Genomic DNA, 16,052 nt, shown 5'->3' with positions numbered 1-16,052 from the left:
GCCCAAAGGAGTAACTAGATAGGTTGAGGAGGGTGAAGGGTGGTGGGGAATGGGAACTGGCAAGAAGGCAGCTAGGAGGAGGAGGAGGTATTCAGACAGTTATACTTTATGTATATGTAATAAATTTGACCAACTGTAAGAGTAGAGTGGAGAGGAGTCTCTTGTAGCTGTAGATGTATGTAACATGCAGCAGTCCTCAGCAGTTAGGAGGCCTAGGTAAGTTGATAAGTCTAACAGAAAGAAGAAGGTTCTGCTGCTACGTAGTTCACATGGTAGAGGTGTGGGCCAGCAGTTGGAGGAAGTGTTGGGGAGTGAGTACCGGGTCACAAGCATTGTGAAGCCTAGTGCAAGGTTGGCCCAGGTGACTGACAGCATAGGGGAGTTATGCAGGAATTTTACGGAGGAGGATCAGGTAGTGATAGTGGGTGGGGCAGGGAACAGTCTTGATAGGCATGGTGAACATGATGTAGGTGGTGACCTGGTAAAGATAGCTACTCAAACTGGTGGCACTAATGTGCATTTCGTGCAACTGTTTCAGTGTCATGATCGGCCTCATCTTAATGCTGCTGTTAGTCACATTAACATGGGGGCTGGGGAGGGTGCTGATGGCTGAGGGCATGGATCACATTTCAGTGGTGCCAGTTGGGTCTATCAATAGATCTGGTTTCAATAGGCATGGCCTGCACCTCAATAGGTATGGGAAGGGGAGGCTGCAAAGCTTATAGGTGACAGTGTAGTGTGTGGTGGTGTGATCACTCATGGAAAAATTCCTGTAGTAGTTGGTTTTAGAGCCGCACCTTTTTCAGATTGAAGTCAGTTGATAGGTATACCTGCTTAAAGGAAGTCCCTCTAACTAAGGGCTCACCTTCAGAGGATGTCATGTTTCCAAACAGAGAAGGAATTAGCATATTTCATCAAAATATAAGAGGTATTAGAGATAAAGTTAGTGAACTGCTTATAGATGTTGACTCTGAAATTATTGGTATGTCGGAGCACCACTTAAATAATTTGACAATTCAAGGCTTCCTTTACCAGGATACAGATTAGCTGACTGTTTTTCAAGGAGTTCCTCGTGGGGTGGGGGAGTGGCCATGTACGTAACAAACAAATAGTATTCCATTTGAGTCTGGAGACATATCAGGGCACTGCACTGAACAGATATTTGAATGTTGTGCAGGGGCACTTGAATTTAGTGAAACTAAACCTCTAATTGTTGTTGTTTAAGAGTCCCCTAACTCTGACTTCAGAGCATTTCTGCTCAAGCTAGAGAGGGTTCTTGATTCACTTTGTAGGAAGTACCAAAAATTAGTTATATGTGGCGACTTCAATATACATAAACCTGTAGAGTGAATGTAAGTAAGCTTTGTGAACAAAGTAATGAACAAGAAACATTCGCAGCAAAACGGCATAATGCCAAAAACAGCATAAGTAGCTGCAGTGTGAATGTTAGCAAGTTTCATGAACAAAGTAGTGACCAGGAAACATATGCAGTGAAACATAATAGTGCTAATAAATATCAAAAGGAAATTCAAACAGGAGTGAAACAGTGTGATGGTCAAAGTTTAGTACGTAAAACCTGTAAAATTACCTAATTGAGTGATAGTCAAGGTCGTAATGTTTCGAGTTACCTTAATGAAAACATAAATCTCGAGTGTCTTGGGTATGTGTATCCTTCAGCAGAAGCCAAGGATGTCTTGCAAAACACTAACAAAAAGGCTTCTGAAGCTGATGTCGTCGTAATTATGACTGGAACAAATGACATAGCGAAAAACAACAGCGCGAACTTAATAAAAGGTTTAAGAAGCACATTACCAAGTATCACATCAAAAAAAGTGTTTGTTGTCGATGTTCCATTTAGATATGATCTTACAAAACGATCCTGCGTAAATCGCGAGGTATTGGACGTAAACAAACGGCTATATCACCTGTGTTCGAAATTCAAAAATACCACAATCATTAAAGCTAGCGAGTTTGACAGGGAGTGCTATACACGACAAGGATTCCACCTCAACAACCAAGGAAGAAGATTAATCTCGAAACTGATTACCAAAACTGTGAGTAAAGAAATGGCCACCTTTACAGTAATACCGCTGGACCAGGGAAACTTGTAAAGCCTGCTGGTCTGTCTGGCAAAATATTAACAGATATGCTCCAGCAGGATCAAAATAACCTTCAAACCATTCACTCTGAGTCCAGGAAACTAGATGTATCCAAACATTGTCAAAATGGGGCCTGGCTACTAGCAGTAGACTTACAAACAACTCAAGATATCAGCTTTATAGAAGTGCCCTTAAGAAGACAATCTGAACCCTCATCTTTACTGCCCAGGGTTAGCAAAAATAGTATTCTGTTCTTACATATTAATATACAGTCTTTAAGAAAGAAGTTGGAAGAATTGCAGTACTGGTTAGAAACTTCCAACTGTGGTATACTTAGTGTAAATGAGCACTGGCTATATTCATCAGAAATTGACCTCAATATTCCATTTGGTTACTCCTTAGCTAGTAGTTACTGCAGATCAACAATTGGACACAGGGGTATTGCAATATATTTTAAGAATGGACTAAATCTACAATACTTTACTATTGATGTCACAGACCTGTGTATAGACACCATCTTTGAGGCTGCAGTTGTACATATACCTAAACATAATATTATTGTTGCATCTGTATATCGCACACCATCTTCTAGTGAATATGAATTTATGGTAAATTTTAAAAAAACTGTTAGTCTTACTAACTAAACCTAAATATAAATACCAAAGAATCTTAATTTTTGGTGATATTACTATGGATATCAGGGTACAGAGTCATATCATATTGGAATTCCTGGATAGCCTAAGAGCTTTTGATTGCTATTGTCTAAATGATAAGCCTACAAGATATAATGCATGCTTAGACAATATAATAAGTAATATCCATGAAAATAATGTTGAAATTGGAGTAGTCCAGTTAGGCCTAGCTGACCATGATGGCCTATGGATTACAGTTCCAGTCAGCATTCCAGATGAACAACACAAAACTGTTAGACCTATGAATGAATGCAACATAAGAGAGTTTAGAACTAGATTAAGGTCAGTTAACTGGAATGACACCTTATACAAAGATATGTGTGTGAATAACACAAGAAAATTATTTATAGAGGAAATTGTAAGAATATTTGATGAGTGTTGTCCCAGATTAGTAAAAAGACAGAATAATAACCAAGCTCATAAACCACAGAGACTAAATAATTGGTTTACACCATACCTCAACAGCATCATGATTATGCTTCTTATGTTGAAGGACTGATCTCATAACAGCAACGAGTACAAAGAGATGTACATTAGAATAAGAAAAATTTATAGATCTGAAATAAGTTTGGCAAAACGTAGGGCGAATGATAACTATATTCTTAAATCCAGAAACAGCTGTAAAGCTGCCTGGGAAGTAATTAAAAGTGAAATAAATAGACCAACAACTCAACATAAGAGAGTTTAGAACTAGATTAAGGTCAGTTAACTGGAATGACATCTTATACAAAGATATGTGTGTGAATAACACAAGAAAATTATTTATATAGGAAATTGCAAGAATATTTGATGAGTGTTGTCCCAGATTAGTAAAAAGACAGAATAATAACCAAGCTCATAAACCACAGAGACTAAATAATTGGTTTACACCATACCTCGGCAGCATCAGCATAGCCCCAGATATCTTAAACTCACACTTTGTTAACTTTAGTTTACAACAAGATTTGTCTCCCCTCAACGCCATGCTTGGTGCTAAAACTCTTTTAGGTTCAAATAAGTATGTAGTCCATAAATTCTGCTGAGCAACAGTAACTGAAAATGATGTTAGCAAATCAATAGGCAAACTAAGTAGTTCCAGAGCAGAGGACTTCTATGGTCTGTCAAACTTTGTCATAAATAAGATATCAAGTGATCTTCTGCCCCCTCTAACCACTCTCATTAACCGTATATTACAGCAAGGGATTTTCCCCGACTGTTTGAAAATAGCAGTAACTATTCCCACATTTGAGAAAGGAGATAAATCAAATCCAAGTAACTATCGCCCTATCTCATTAATCCCAATAATATCTAAAATAATCGAAGACTGTGTTCACCAACAAATGAATCACTATTTTGAGAGGAATAATTTGTTAAGTAACTCACAGTATGGATTCAGGTCTAAACTATCCACAGTTAAAGCAGTTGAAAATATTGTTAGTGATATATATGATGGCTTTGAAAATAAATTAATCTCCTGTGCTACTCTCCTAGACCTGAGTAAAGCATTTGACACTGTATCTCATAGTACTTTGATCATGAAATTAAGACACTACGGCATGGAAGAGGACACCCTGAAATTATTAGAATCCTACTTAAGCAACAGAGTACAATTTGTTAGTGCAAATGGGCAGTTGTCAAACCCTCAAACAATAAAAAGAGGTGTGCCACAGGGCTCCATACTTGGGCCCTTTCTGTTTGTAGTGTATGTTAACAATATGCCACAGTATTTACCCTGTAAATATGCAGACGATACAACTTTTATCAATTCAGGACAGACTCTTGAATCTGTAAGAGAAAAAAATAATATAATATTTGAAAAATCGGTTCATTGGTTTAGTGCAAACTCCCTATTCATAAATGAAACAAAAACTGAGGAAATATTCTTTAATTTTAAGGTATCAAACAAAGAAAATAAGTCCGTTAAACTGCTAGGAATGATGATTGACCAGAAACTTAGCTGGGATAAACATATCACATACGTCTGTTCTAAACTTGCACGTGCTATGTTCCTACTTTATAAGCTTAGGAGTAATGTCAGCCAAAACTTACTGCTGCATTCATATTTTGCTTATATCCACCCCCATCTTTCATATGGTATTCTGCTCTGGGGAAATTCTCCCAATTCAGTATCAATTTTCAGACGGCAAAAAAAAAGCTCTTCGATGTATAGTGGGTTTATCTCCTAGGGATACATGCAGGGAACATTTCAAAAACCTTAACATCATGACAGTTCCTTGTTTGTACATCTATTATTGCTTACTACACGTAAAAGAAAACAGCTCAATATCCCCTTAGGTCATCTGTCCACACCCACAATACAAGACGAAACCACACAATTGATCTTCCATACTCTAGACTGTCTAAGATACATAATTTTCCTGATGAAGCAACCGTTTGTTGCAAAAGCTTGAATTTTGTGTGTATGTTTGTGTGTCTATCGACCTGCCAGCACTTTCGTTTGGTAAGTCACATCATCTTTGTTTTTAGATATATTTTTCCCACACGGAATGTTTCCCTCTATTATATACATAATAGTTATAAATATGTAGGCCTCGAATTGTTTAATATGCTCCCTAAAATTGTACAAACAGTATCTAAAAGTAAATTTAAGACAACATTGGGTCAATGGCTCAAAGGTAAAGCATTTTACACAGTTGATGAATTTAAAGATTGTAATATGGCAGATTTGCTGTTTTAACATAGAGAAAGGTATCTCTGCCTGTAGTAGGACCTAAATTTGTATCAATAGCTTAGGATAATGACATAGTATTATCAACATGTATATGATAATGACATAGTGTCATCAACATGAATACTCCCTGCTTAATATAAATCTGTATAATGTTTTCCTTTTTATTGTATAATTAATAATATATAAAATTCCAAATGTGTGCTATTGTACTACACTAAATTTCATATGATTTATATATACATTGTTATGAGAATAGAACCACCTTTATACTGTAATTGAACTTACTGATGCAGCCCATTGTATAAGAAAATCCCGAACGACTAATAAAGATTCTTATTCTTATTCATTCCATTTAGGGTGCAGGGGAACAGTAGCACAGTCATAAACATTTTTATTCATTCTTCATTACTAGATGGGCATTCTGTTAGTAAAAGGGTGAATGGCCTTTCAGACCATGATGCACAAATTTTAACACTAAAAGGCTTTTGTAGTCAAACAAATGTCACATATAATTACAAACTATGTAGGAAAGTTAATCCAACAGCAATTGAGAGTTTTTTAAACCTTGTCAAGGAAGAAGAGTGGCAGGATGTGTATAGTGCCAATAACATAGATGATAAATATAATGCTTTCCTTAACACATTTCTCATGCTCTTTGAGAGTTGCTTTCCATTGGAACGTTCTAAAAGGGGGCACTAGCAGTAGTAGGCAGCCCGGGTGGCTGACTAATGGGATAAGAATATCATGTAGAACAAAGCGGGAATTATATCAAAATGTTAGTAGTCACAATCAAGCTACAGTAGCCCATTACAAACAGTACTGTAAGGCGCTTAAAAATGTTATTAGGAAGGCAAAGGTTTGGGTTGGGTTGTTTGGAGGAGGAGACCAGACAGTAGGTCATCGGTCCCATCGAATTAGGGCAGGACGGAGAAGGAAGTCGGCCATGCCCTTTCAAAAGAAACGTCCCAGCATTTGCCTGCAGCGATTTAGGGAAATCACGGAAAACCTAAATCAGGATGGCCGGACGCGGGATTGAACCATTGTCCTCCTGAATGCGAGTCCAATGTGCTACCCACTGCACCACCTCACTTGGTATGAGGCAAAGAGTATGTGGTATGCACATAGAATAGCTAATTCACAGGATAAAATTAAAACCATATGGCCAGTTGTGAAGGAAGTGTCTGGTCAGCAGCACAAGGTTGATGGTATTTATGTTACTGATAAATCAGATATATGAACAGTATTTAACAATCATTTTCTGAGCATTTGTGGTGAATTAAATAAAAATTGACTTTTTACAGGGAATCATATAACTTTCTTGGCAAATTCCTCTGTGATACAGACAAGGGGGAGATTGAGTCAATAATTAAATCACTGAAGACTAAGGACTCTCATGGATATGATGGAGTGCCTAGCAGAATATTAAAATACTGTGCTGCGCATGTTAGCCCTGCATTTAGCCATATTTGTAATTTTTCCTTTAGGAATGGTCAGTTTCCTGAACGATTAAAGTACTCATTTGTAAAGCCACTTTATAAAAAGGGAGAAAGGGATAATGTAGATAATTTTAGACCTATTTCTATGCCATCAGTGTTTGCTTAAGTTATTGAAAAGGCTGTGTATGTAAGGATAATTGATCATTTTATACCACATGATTTGCTATCAAATGTACAGTTTAGATTTCGAAATTGTTTAGCAACTGAAAATGTTATATTCTCTTTTCTCTGTGAGGTACTGGATGGATTAAACAAAAGGTTTCAAACGATAGGTATATTTTTTTGATTTAACTAAGGCATTTGATTGCGTTGATCACAAAATATTGCTCCAGAAGTTGGACCATTACAGAATACGGGGAGTAGCTCACATTTGGTTCACCTCTTACTTTAGCAACAGACAGCAAAAGGTCGTCATTCACTATCTTGAGAATGGCTATGATGTGGGGTCTGAGTGGGGTATGCCCCAGGGATCAGTGTTGGGGCCATTCCTGTTCCTTATTTATATAAATGATATGCCCTCTAGTATTACAAGTAGCCCTAAAATATTTCTGTTTGCTGATGACACTAGCTTGGTAGTAAAGGATGTTGTGTGCAACATTGGCTTGGTTTCAAATAGTGCAGTTCATGACATAACTTCATGGCTCATAGAAAATAAACTAACGCTAAATCACAGTAAGACTCAATTTACAGTTCCTAACACAAAATCAGCAAAACCTGATGTTTTAATTTCACAGAACGGGCATATGATTAGTGAAACTGAACAGTTCAAATTTCTAGGTGTTCAGATAGATAGTAAACTGTCGTGGAAAGCCCACATTCAGGATCTTGTTCAAAGACTTAATGGTGCAATTTTTACTATTCGAACAGTGTCTAAAGTGAGTGATTGTTCAACATGAAAATTAGTCTACTTTGCTTATTTTCATTCACTTATGTTGTATGATATTATATTTTGGGGTAACTCTTCCCATTGTAAAAGGATATCCATCCTATGTGTGTGTGTGTGTGTGTGTGCGCGCGCGAGTGTATACCTGTCCTTTTTTTCCTCCTAAGGTAAGTCTTTCCGCTCCCGGGATTGGAATGACTCCTTCCCCTCTCCCTTAAAACCCACATCCTTTCGTCTTTCCCTCTCCTTCCCTCTTTCCTGATGAAGCAATATATATATATATATATATATATATATATATATATATATATATATATATATATATATATATATATATATATAAAACACAGATGATGTGACTTACCATACGGAAGTGCTGGCAGGTCGATATATATATAAAAAAAGATGATGTGACTTACCAAATGAAAGTGCTGGCAGGTCGACAGGCACACAAACAAACACAAACATACACACAAAATTCAAGCTTTCGCAACAAACTGTTGCCTCATCAGGAAAGAAGGAAGGAGAGGGAAAGACGAAAGGATGTGGGTTTTAAGGGAGAGGGTAAGGAGTCATTCCAGTCCCGGGAGTGGAAAGACTTACCTTAGGGGGGAAAAAGGACGGGTATACACTCGCACACACACACATTTCCACCCACACACATACAGACACAAGCAGACATATTTAAAGACAAAATATGTCTACTTGTGTCTGTATATGTGTGGATGGATATGTGTGTGTGTGCGCGAGTGTATACCCGTTCTTTTTTCCCCCTAAGGTAAGTCTTTCCACTCCCGGGATTGTAATGACTCCTTACCCTCTCCCTTAAAACCCACATCCTTTCGTCTTTCCCTCTCCTTCCTTCTTTCCTGATGAGGCAACAGTTTGTTGCGAAAGCTTGAATTTTGTGTGTATGTTTATGTTTGTTTGTGTGTCTATCGACCTGCCAGCGCTTTCGTTTGGTAAGTCACATCATCTTTGTTTTTAGATATATTTCCCTCTATGTTTACTGCCATTTCTTGTTAGCAATATTAGCTTATTCCCATGAATAAGCAGCTTTCACTCAGTTAATACTCGGCAGGAATCAAACCTGCACTTGGATCGGGCTTCCTTAACTCTTGGGCAGAAAGGTGTGCAGTATACTGCTGCAGCCATCTTCAATAAGCTACCACCTCAAATTCAAAAATCTTAGCAGCAATCCACATGCTTTCAAATCGAAACTGAAGAGTTTCCTCATGGGTCATTCCTTCCATTCTATCGAGGAGTTCCTTGAAAAATTGAGCTTATTCTTCTTGTATTGTTGATTGCATTTACTTTAACGTATAGCTTGACCTTTTTGGGTTCATAAACATTCTATTTTTATCTCTCATTACTTTTATGTTGTAATTTCATGTGCTGACACGTTCCATGACCTTGGAGATTTGCTCCTCAATTTGGTCCTATGTAACTTGATGTGTAAATAAATAAAATAACAAACCTTGTACAGAAATAGACCTCCCATGCCTTGTCCCTCCACTCATCTACCACCTCCCACATACAGCCAGCAATAGTGGTCACACGTGTGTATGCCGCCCCCCCCCCCCCACCCACTCTCTCTCTCTCTCTCTCTCTCTCTCTCTCTCTCTCTCTCTCTCTCTCTCTGTGTGTGTGTGTGTGTGTGTGTGTGTGTGTGTGTGTGTGCGTCTTTGTTTTATTTCAGAAGAAGGGCTTTTGGCCAATAGCTTAAATTTATAGCACTCTTTCCATTGTGCATGTTTACGACTCATCATCATCTCTCTATGCTGAGTAGCAATCTATTCTCTTTGTAATATTGTTGTTATCTCATTCTGCACTTTCCATTGTTAAATTTTAAAATACTGGAAATATATATAAATAGCTGGCACCTGCTCTATACTACAGTATAACACAAAAGTTTCAGATATGAAAAAAATCCACCTGCTGTGACAGCACTCTTGTATAATCACTTGTAAGAAACTAATATTCTCTTGCACTAAAAAGAAAATCCTAACTGTTGGAAAAAGCCTTTGCAGCAAAGGGCATTAGTAGTATTATGACACAGATTTTCTGTGACAAAATGTATGTATTATAACTTTTGGTACAATAATGCACACATTGCCAAATATAAACATTACATAGCACTAATTAACTGTAGCCTTTGTTATCTCAAAACATAATCTTCTGGCCAGTCCATTACTTTTGGAAATTGCTGCACTTCCTCTTCAGAATACTTGTCCAAACGCTTTGGTACAGGCCTTATCTGTCTGATCTGGTTGGTAACATTTCCCATTATTTCATCTGGGACATTGTCATCTGGGAATATGTGTAAACGCTGCATTGTATATCTACGCTGAAGGTTTCCCCTCATACTATGATAGACAGCCTTACGCATTATCTGAAAAAGACCAAATGCCATTAAATAAGCAATAAATCTATTTGAATATTATAGATAACAATTCTGAAATTAAGGAAACAGAGATAAGCATTACAATTCACAAACCTGGCTTATATATTTGTCTTGCATATTCAACACACACTGCTCAATAGGGAACTTAACAAACCTCAAAACATATTTTTTTTCTACATTATATTATTTGTAGATGACTATAATCATGTTTCAATCTTAGTAACTGACTTTGTGTAGCAATGTAGGTGTGACTATTCCAACATGGACCTAAGAATAGCAATCGAAACTAAAGATGTTTGGACTAACAGGCTCAAATGATTTCTTCACATTTCTGTTCAAACTGTCACCAGATAAAGTTAGGACTATGTTACTGAGAGATAAATTTAAATATTGTTGTACAGTCACATAGTCCATATGATTATTTTGATTCCATATAACCAATTTACAATATCTGACCTTGTACTCAACCTAAAACCCATGGTAAACTTGTGCATGGCAGGAAAATCCTGTATGCTTTCCACCTTCCTTCGTGGGTGTGCTGAAAAGTAATCGACTCAGAATTATTATTGTGAGAACTCGTAAAAGTTTTTAAATAAAATCAGTGTTATTAACAAATATCTTCATCATGTCTACAAATTTATTTCTCAATTGTCATCCTTGCGACAAAAACATTTCTCCCAACAAAGGACCAGTTTGTTGATACTGTCACTGTAGAATGTTTGACTGTTGATGGAGCCACAACCGCATTTCTGTTTGCATCACTTTATCACTAACAAAGTTAAGTTCTCAAAGGTGTTTTTTAAGTTCTGGAAACATGTGAAAATCTAATGTGACCAAGTCATCACTGTATGGATGATGATCAATGACAGCGAACCAAGGGATTGTATTGTAGCAAATGTCACAGCACCAATTTGTGGTCTGACATTTGTAAGGGGTCCACAAACCTCACTCAGAGACAAAACACAATTTGTCATCACACAGGTCAACAGTAGGCAGAATCAATTGTCAAGCCCTCAAGTGCTAGGTGAGTGCATGTGATAATAGTCTGGGTGAAGCCATGAGCAACTCGTGATTTAGTACCGGCTGAGAGTATCCCCACTGCTGCAGGGAAATATTATACTGAATAGTTACAAGTCATATTACTGACAACCGTTCAAAATGTTTATGGAGTGCTGTAAACCTATTTTCAAGTTAACCACACATCGGATTGCAGTGAGCATTCTATGCACTAATTAGTGTTACAGTGTGGGACAAAATGTCTAAGTATTGACCTGTGTTGAGATTAACTGTAATCGCTACTGTAGGACAAAACTAGTGTCTGCCTCAAATTGTGTCTAACAGAATACATTGATCAAACAGTGCAAAGTTGACACTGATTCTTGCGAAACCCCCTCTACAATGAATTTAACATCATTGAGCACCCGTATTCTGATTAGAAATGACTCTCAATGTTTCGAATGTAGAAAGTTCCTCCACACACTGAGCGTCGTATCCTTCAGCATGAGAACATGAAACACTCCTCATTAAATTTCATTGATTGTTAATAATTGAATAGTGGCCTAACTTTTAATTTTGATGTGACAGTGACTTAATAGATAAATGGTAACATTTATCTATTAAGTCATAAATGGTAACATTTATCTATTAAGTCACTGTCACATCAAAATTAAAAGTTAGGCCACTATTCAGTTATTAACAATCAATGAAATTTAATCAGGAGTGTTTCATGTTCTCATGCTGAAGGATATGACGCTCTATGTGTGGAGGAACTTTCTACATACGAAACTCAATTACAGCATGCTGTTTCTCACACATCAACATAGTTACATTACACACCACCATGTTACATGCTATGATTTGGAGCCCTCTAGTGACAGACAGTTGCAAATACACAGACAGGAAGAATAAAGATTTACAACATTAATAAAATTTGTATTATTTAAAAAGCTTTAAGAGTTTAAAAAGAAAATGGAGGCATTACTTTCAGCACATTCTTGTACATTTGTAAAGTATTTAATAAAAGGTCAATGTAGTAATTCAGCAAATAATGGCCTGTGATAATAGTAAATTATAGATAAGGTAGACTGTACATCTCTGCCTACTTTCTCATGTTTCTCACCTCTCTGTAGGGGAAGATGTATGAATGAATGAATTAGCCACAGTCAGTTGACAGCGAGCATATAATGTGAGTTCTGTTCCAACATTAAGCAAAAGGTCGAAGGACACCATTATAGCAATTTATTGAAGAAGAGATCCTTACAAACATACTCAAGAATTAATAGTATAAAGGCTTTACGCCCTGCATATACATATATTTTGTGTGAATCTACAAAGGAAAAATAAACATCAAGCTATATTTAGTATTTTATTACTATTTCATACACCGCATTACTACCATTTGAAGTTTTATTCCCATATCCTTTGCAAACACTGCAGTCCCAAATTATTTTTATAATATCTTCCCCATATTTAATCTCCATTCCCGTGTCATACACAGTAACTAACTTAATATTGCTGACATGGATCTCACAGGTTCCAAATAAACCATTTAGAATATGTGAACCTGTACTCACTCTATAACCCTTGGTAAAATTATGCAGGGCATTGATTTGAATAGGCTGTGGACCTAATAGCCCACACACCCATAATCATTTGGGAAATGAATTAAATACATTTGAAGCTACTGATTACCTTGGAGAAGACAAGATGGTTGCCATAAGGCAACCAAGGTAGCATGACAACCTGACATCTCTCAGACACTCTGTATATGAACCTAACACCATTTATGATTACAGTGGGTATTCATTCCTTTGCAGAAAGAAACATCTTCCTCCAGACAGTCAAAAGAAAGAAACGAGACCAGGAAATATGAAGCTCACTGTATGCAACACTGGTGTTTAATACATTAAATGTAATAGAAACTATTGGTGTTACTCAATCCTCCTGCTGAAGTGCTGTTGCAATGCACAACAAAACAGCTTAATTTTTGGGCAGTTATGAACTCTTTGGCCATTGAATTTTGTTCTAACTCACTCTTTCTCCTTCAGTATTGCATATTTCAAAATCACCATCAGTGAATTATGTGAACATAACATTTATAGTTCTCATTTGAACTTTCTTTAAATTAAAAGGAAGTTATAATTGTTGAATAAGTCAAACAAAAGCAGACCCTTCAACAAATACCAAAAATCATAACCAAATATCCAGTGTTTAAGAAATTTATTGGAAGATACAAGTAATTTAATCAGATCTGTGGTAATACTGCTCACTTAATAATTAAGTTTCCTACAACTGCAATGAAATAACAGGAAGAGTTACCTGGCAGCAATGAATACAGGCACAAACATGAGATAAGGCAAATGTTAGCTTTCAAAACCACAAAATACAACAGTTTTGGACCCAATAGCAACAATTCTGGTCAGGATGCCACACTAGTGCCCCACTGGCCCGTGACAAGGTGCTCCAACATGTTATGACATCTAGTGTATTTCGTCACGTGCTCTAAAATGTATCCACATAATCCTAGCTTCAGCATTGTTGAATTATACGCGCTTTATTACCTTAAAGTGAATGCTTCCATCATGCCATAATGGCAGCCCAGTGGTGCAGCTGTGAGACAATCCTAAAGTTGGCACCTGCCACCATAACCACAACCAAATGGTTCAATGGCTTAATCATGTTTTCAAGAAATCCTATAATACACACTACCTTGCAAGACATTACATATTAATTTATGAAGCACTAACTTCACTTAAATCACATACCCTATCTTATTTTACAAATGCATGTCTCCTACAAGTGCAAAGGTGCAAATCCATATACAGAATAATTCTGAGAACCATAATTACCCTATTTTTTGGACTATTAAGATGTACTTCTTTCTTCGAAAAATTGTCTTCAAAATTCAAATGCATCTTGTATTCGAAATTAATATAAAAAGTCCCGTGTTTGATTTAAAATTCCTGCCAGTCTTAAAAATAATCATATTTTCAATGCCGTGGCAAACCTATCTAACTGGCAAAAATGGCTTCAACTGGCAGCAGCAGTGCATCGATGCGACTAACATAACTTGCAGGGATTCACAAGCTTGCTAACATGTCTCCCTCCCACCCAGCCACCAAAACCCGGAACACTGTCTAGCCTATGATTCATCATTGCATTCTACGGTCCCAGTGAACTTGATTTGAAAGTAATTTATGTTATTGGTAACCGTACAATATTTTTGTTAGTAGCTAGTTTTGTAATACAAAAAAAATAAATGATATTCATATGATACGGGCTATAAATTGGAAGTAACAGCATATGCAGAAGAACATGGAAACAAAGCAGCTGCATGGCATTTCAACCCTCCACCAACAGGGGAAAAAAATGTTAACAATTGGCTAGTAAAAAATAACTGAATAAAATGAGGAAGACTAAATGTGCAAATAGGGGCGAATGGGCTTGCTCTGAACTTTGAAAATACTCAGTACATCCAATTTTCTACTGCAAGGAGTACAGTGCCTTCAATAAATATATCAACAGAAGTCAGTAGCCAGGATAGAGAATACCGAGTTTTTGGGTGTACATATAGATGATAATCTTAAATGGAAAATTCATATTTTGGGCCTCCTGAAGTGACTTTGTTCAGCAAATTTTCCCATCAGAATAACTGCTAATTTTGAGGGTATACAAATTAGCAAGCTAACTTACTTTGCATACTTTCATTCTCTGAAGTCATACGGAATAATATTTCGGGGTAACTCAACACTTGGGCAAAAAGTATTCACTGCTCAAAAGAAAGTGGTTAGAATAATGTGTGGGGCTCATAGTCGCACGTCTTGTAGGCATCTCTTTAAAAGGTTAGGAATTCTTACAACAGCCTCAAAGTACATTTACTCAATAACATGGATCAGTTTAAAAACAACAGCGACATTCATGATTATAGCACCAGAAGAAAGAAATACTTACACTATCCTCTACTTAACCTATCTTTGGCACAGAAAGGAGTAAAATATGCTGCTGTAAAACTTTTCGATAAATTACCAAATGAAATAAAATGTCTGGTAGCCAGCAGTAACAGTTTTAAAAATAAATTGAAATCACATACTTCCTTGACAACTCCTTCTGTACCATAGATGAATTCTTGAATAGGACTAAATAAATCTATAGGTATAATACATGTATTTTGTGCCATTTAAGGGCTCCGTTTTAAAAAAAACGAAGGAAGAGGAGGAGGAGGATAAGAAGAAGAAGAAGAAGAAGAAGAAGAAGAAGAACCCTTCTTTCATTTGTGCATTTCTTCTGTACTCACCACGTTCCACATCATAATGGTTACCGTGAGATTGATCAAGGGGACACGTAACTAACTAATAGAGGACTAAATGCAAAATGGCTAAAACTAGAAGATGAAGTACTGAAATGGATTCAAAATTATTCAAAACAGCACTACAGTGGAACATAACAGACTTTAAGGGTGAGATTGGTTGGTGCTATAGTTTTTTGATTGCCATGGACGGAGCATGCAAACCAAAATTAAAATATCTCAGAAAATGCCACAAGAGTATGAAGAGAAAATATTATCTTTCCATCGCTTTATTATTCAACATCGAAACAAAATCAGTGTGGAACTAGACCAAATCGCTAATATGGATGCAACTCATTTGACATTTGATGTGTTGAGTAACATAACTGTTCTCATGAAAGATGCTAAAACTGTACCTATAAAAACAAGTGGACATGAAAAAATGCACTACACTGTTGTCATTTCATGTTGTGCTGATGGCACTAAACTTAATCCAATGTTCATTTTCAAGCGCAAAACAATG

At 36.8% G+C, this 16,052-nt stretch overlaps 1 protein-coding gene across 5 annotated transcripts in view; it reads right to left on the bottom strand.

The window, feature by feature from the left end:
- Positions 1 to 9,901: 9,901 nt before the first annotated feature.
- The window catches only part of LOC124798227 (39S ribosomal protein L13, mitochondrial-like), a 42,101-nt gene continuing 35,950 nt past the window's right edge, over positions 9,902 to 16,052 (bottom strand). For all 5 annotated transcript variants that reach the window (XM_047261542.1, XM_047261539.1, XM_047261538.1 and 2 more), the window contains one exon: positions 9,902 to 10,233. In XM_047261542.1, coding sequence (XP_047117498.1) covers positions 10,000 to 10,233 — 234 coding nt within the window. In that variant the 3' untranslated portion in view covers positions 9,902 to 9,999. The remainder of the gene's footprint in view (positions 10,234 to 16,052) is intronic.

The sequence above is a fragment of the Schistocerca piceifrons genome, chromosome 5, assembly GCF_021461385.2.
Source record: "Schistocerca piceifrons isolate TAMUIC-IGC-003096 chromosome 5, iqSchPice1.1, whole genome shotgun sequence".
In the NCBI taxonomy this organism is placed as follows: domain Eukaryota; kingdom Metazoa; phylum Arthropoda; class Insecta; order Orthoptera; family Acrididae; genus Schistocerca; species Schistocerca piceifrons.
The sequence above is the reverse complement of the archived record's forward strand: the minus strand, read 5'-3'. Positions and strand labels throughout refer to the sequence as shown.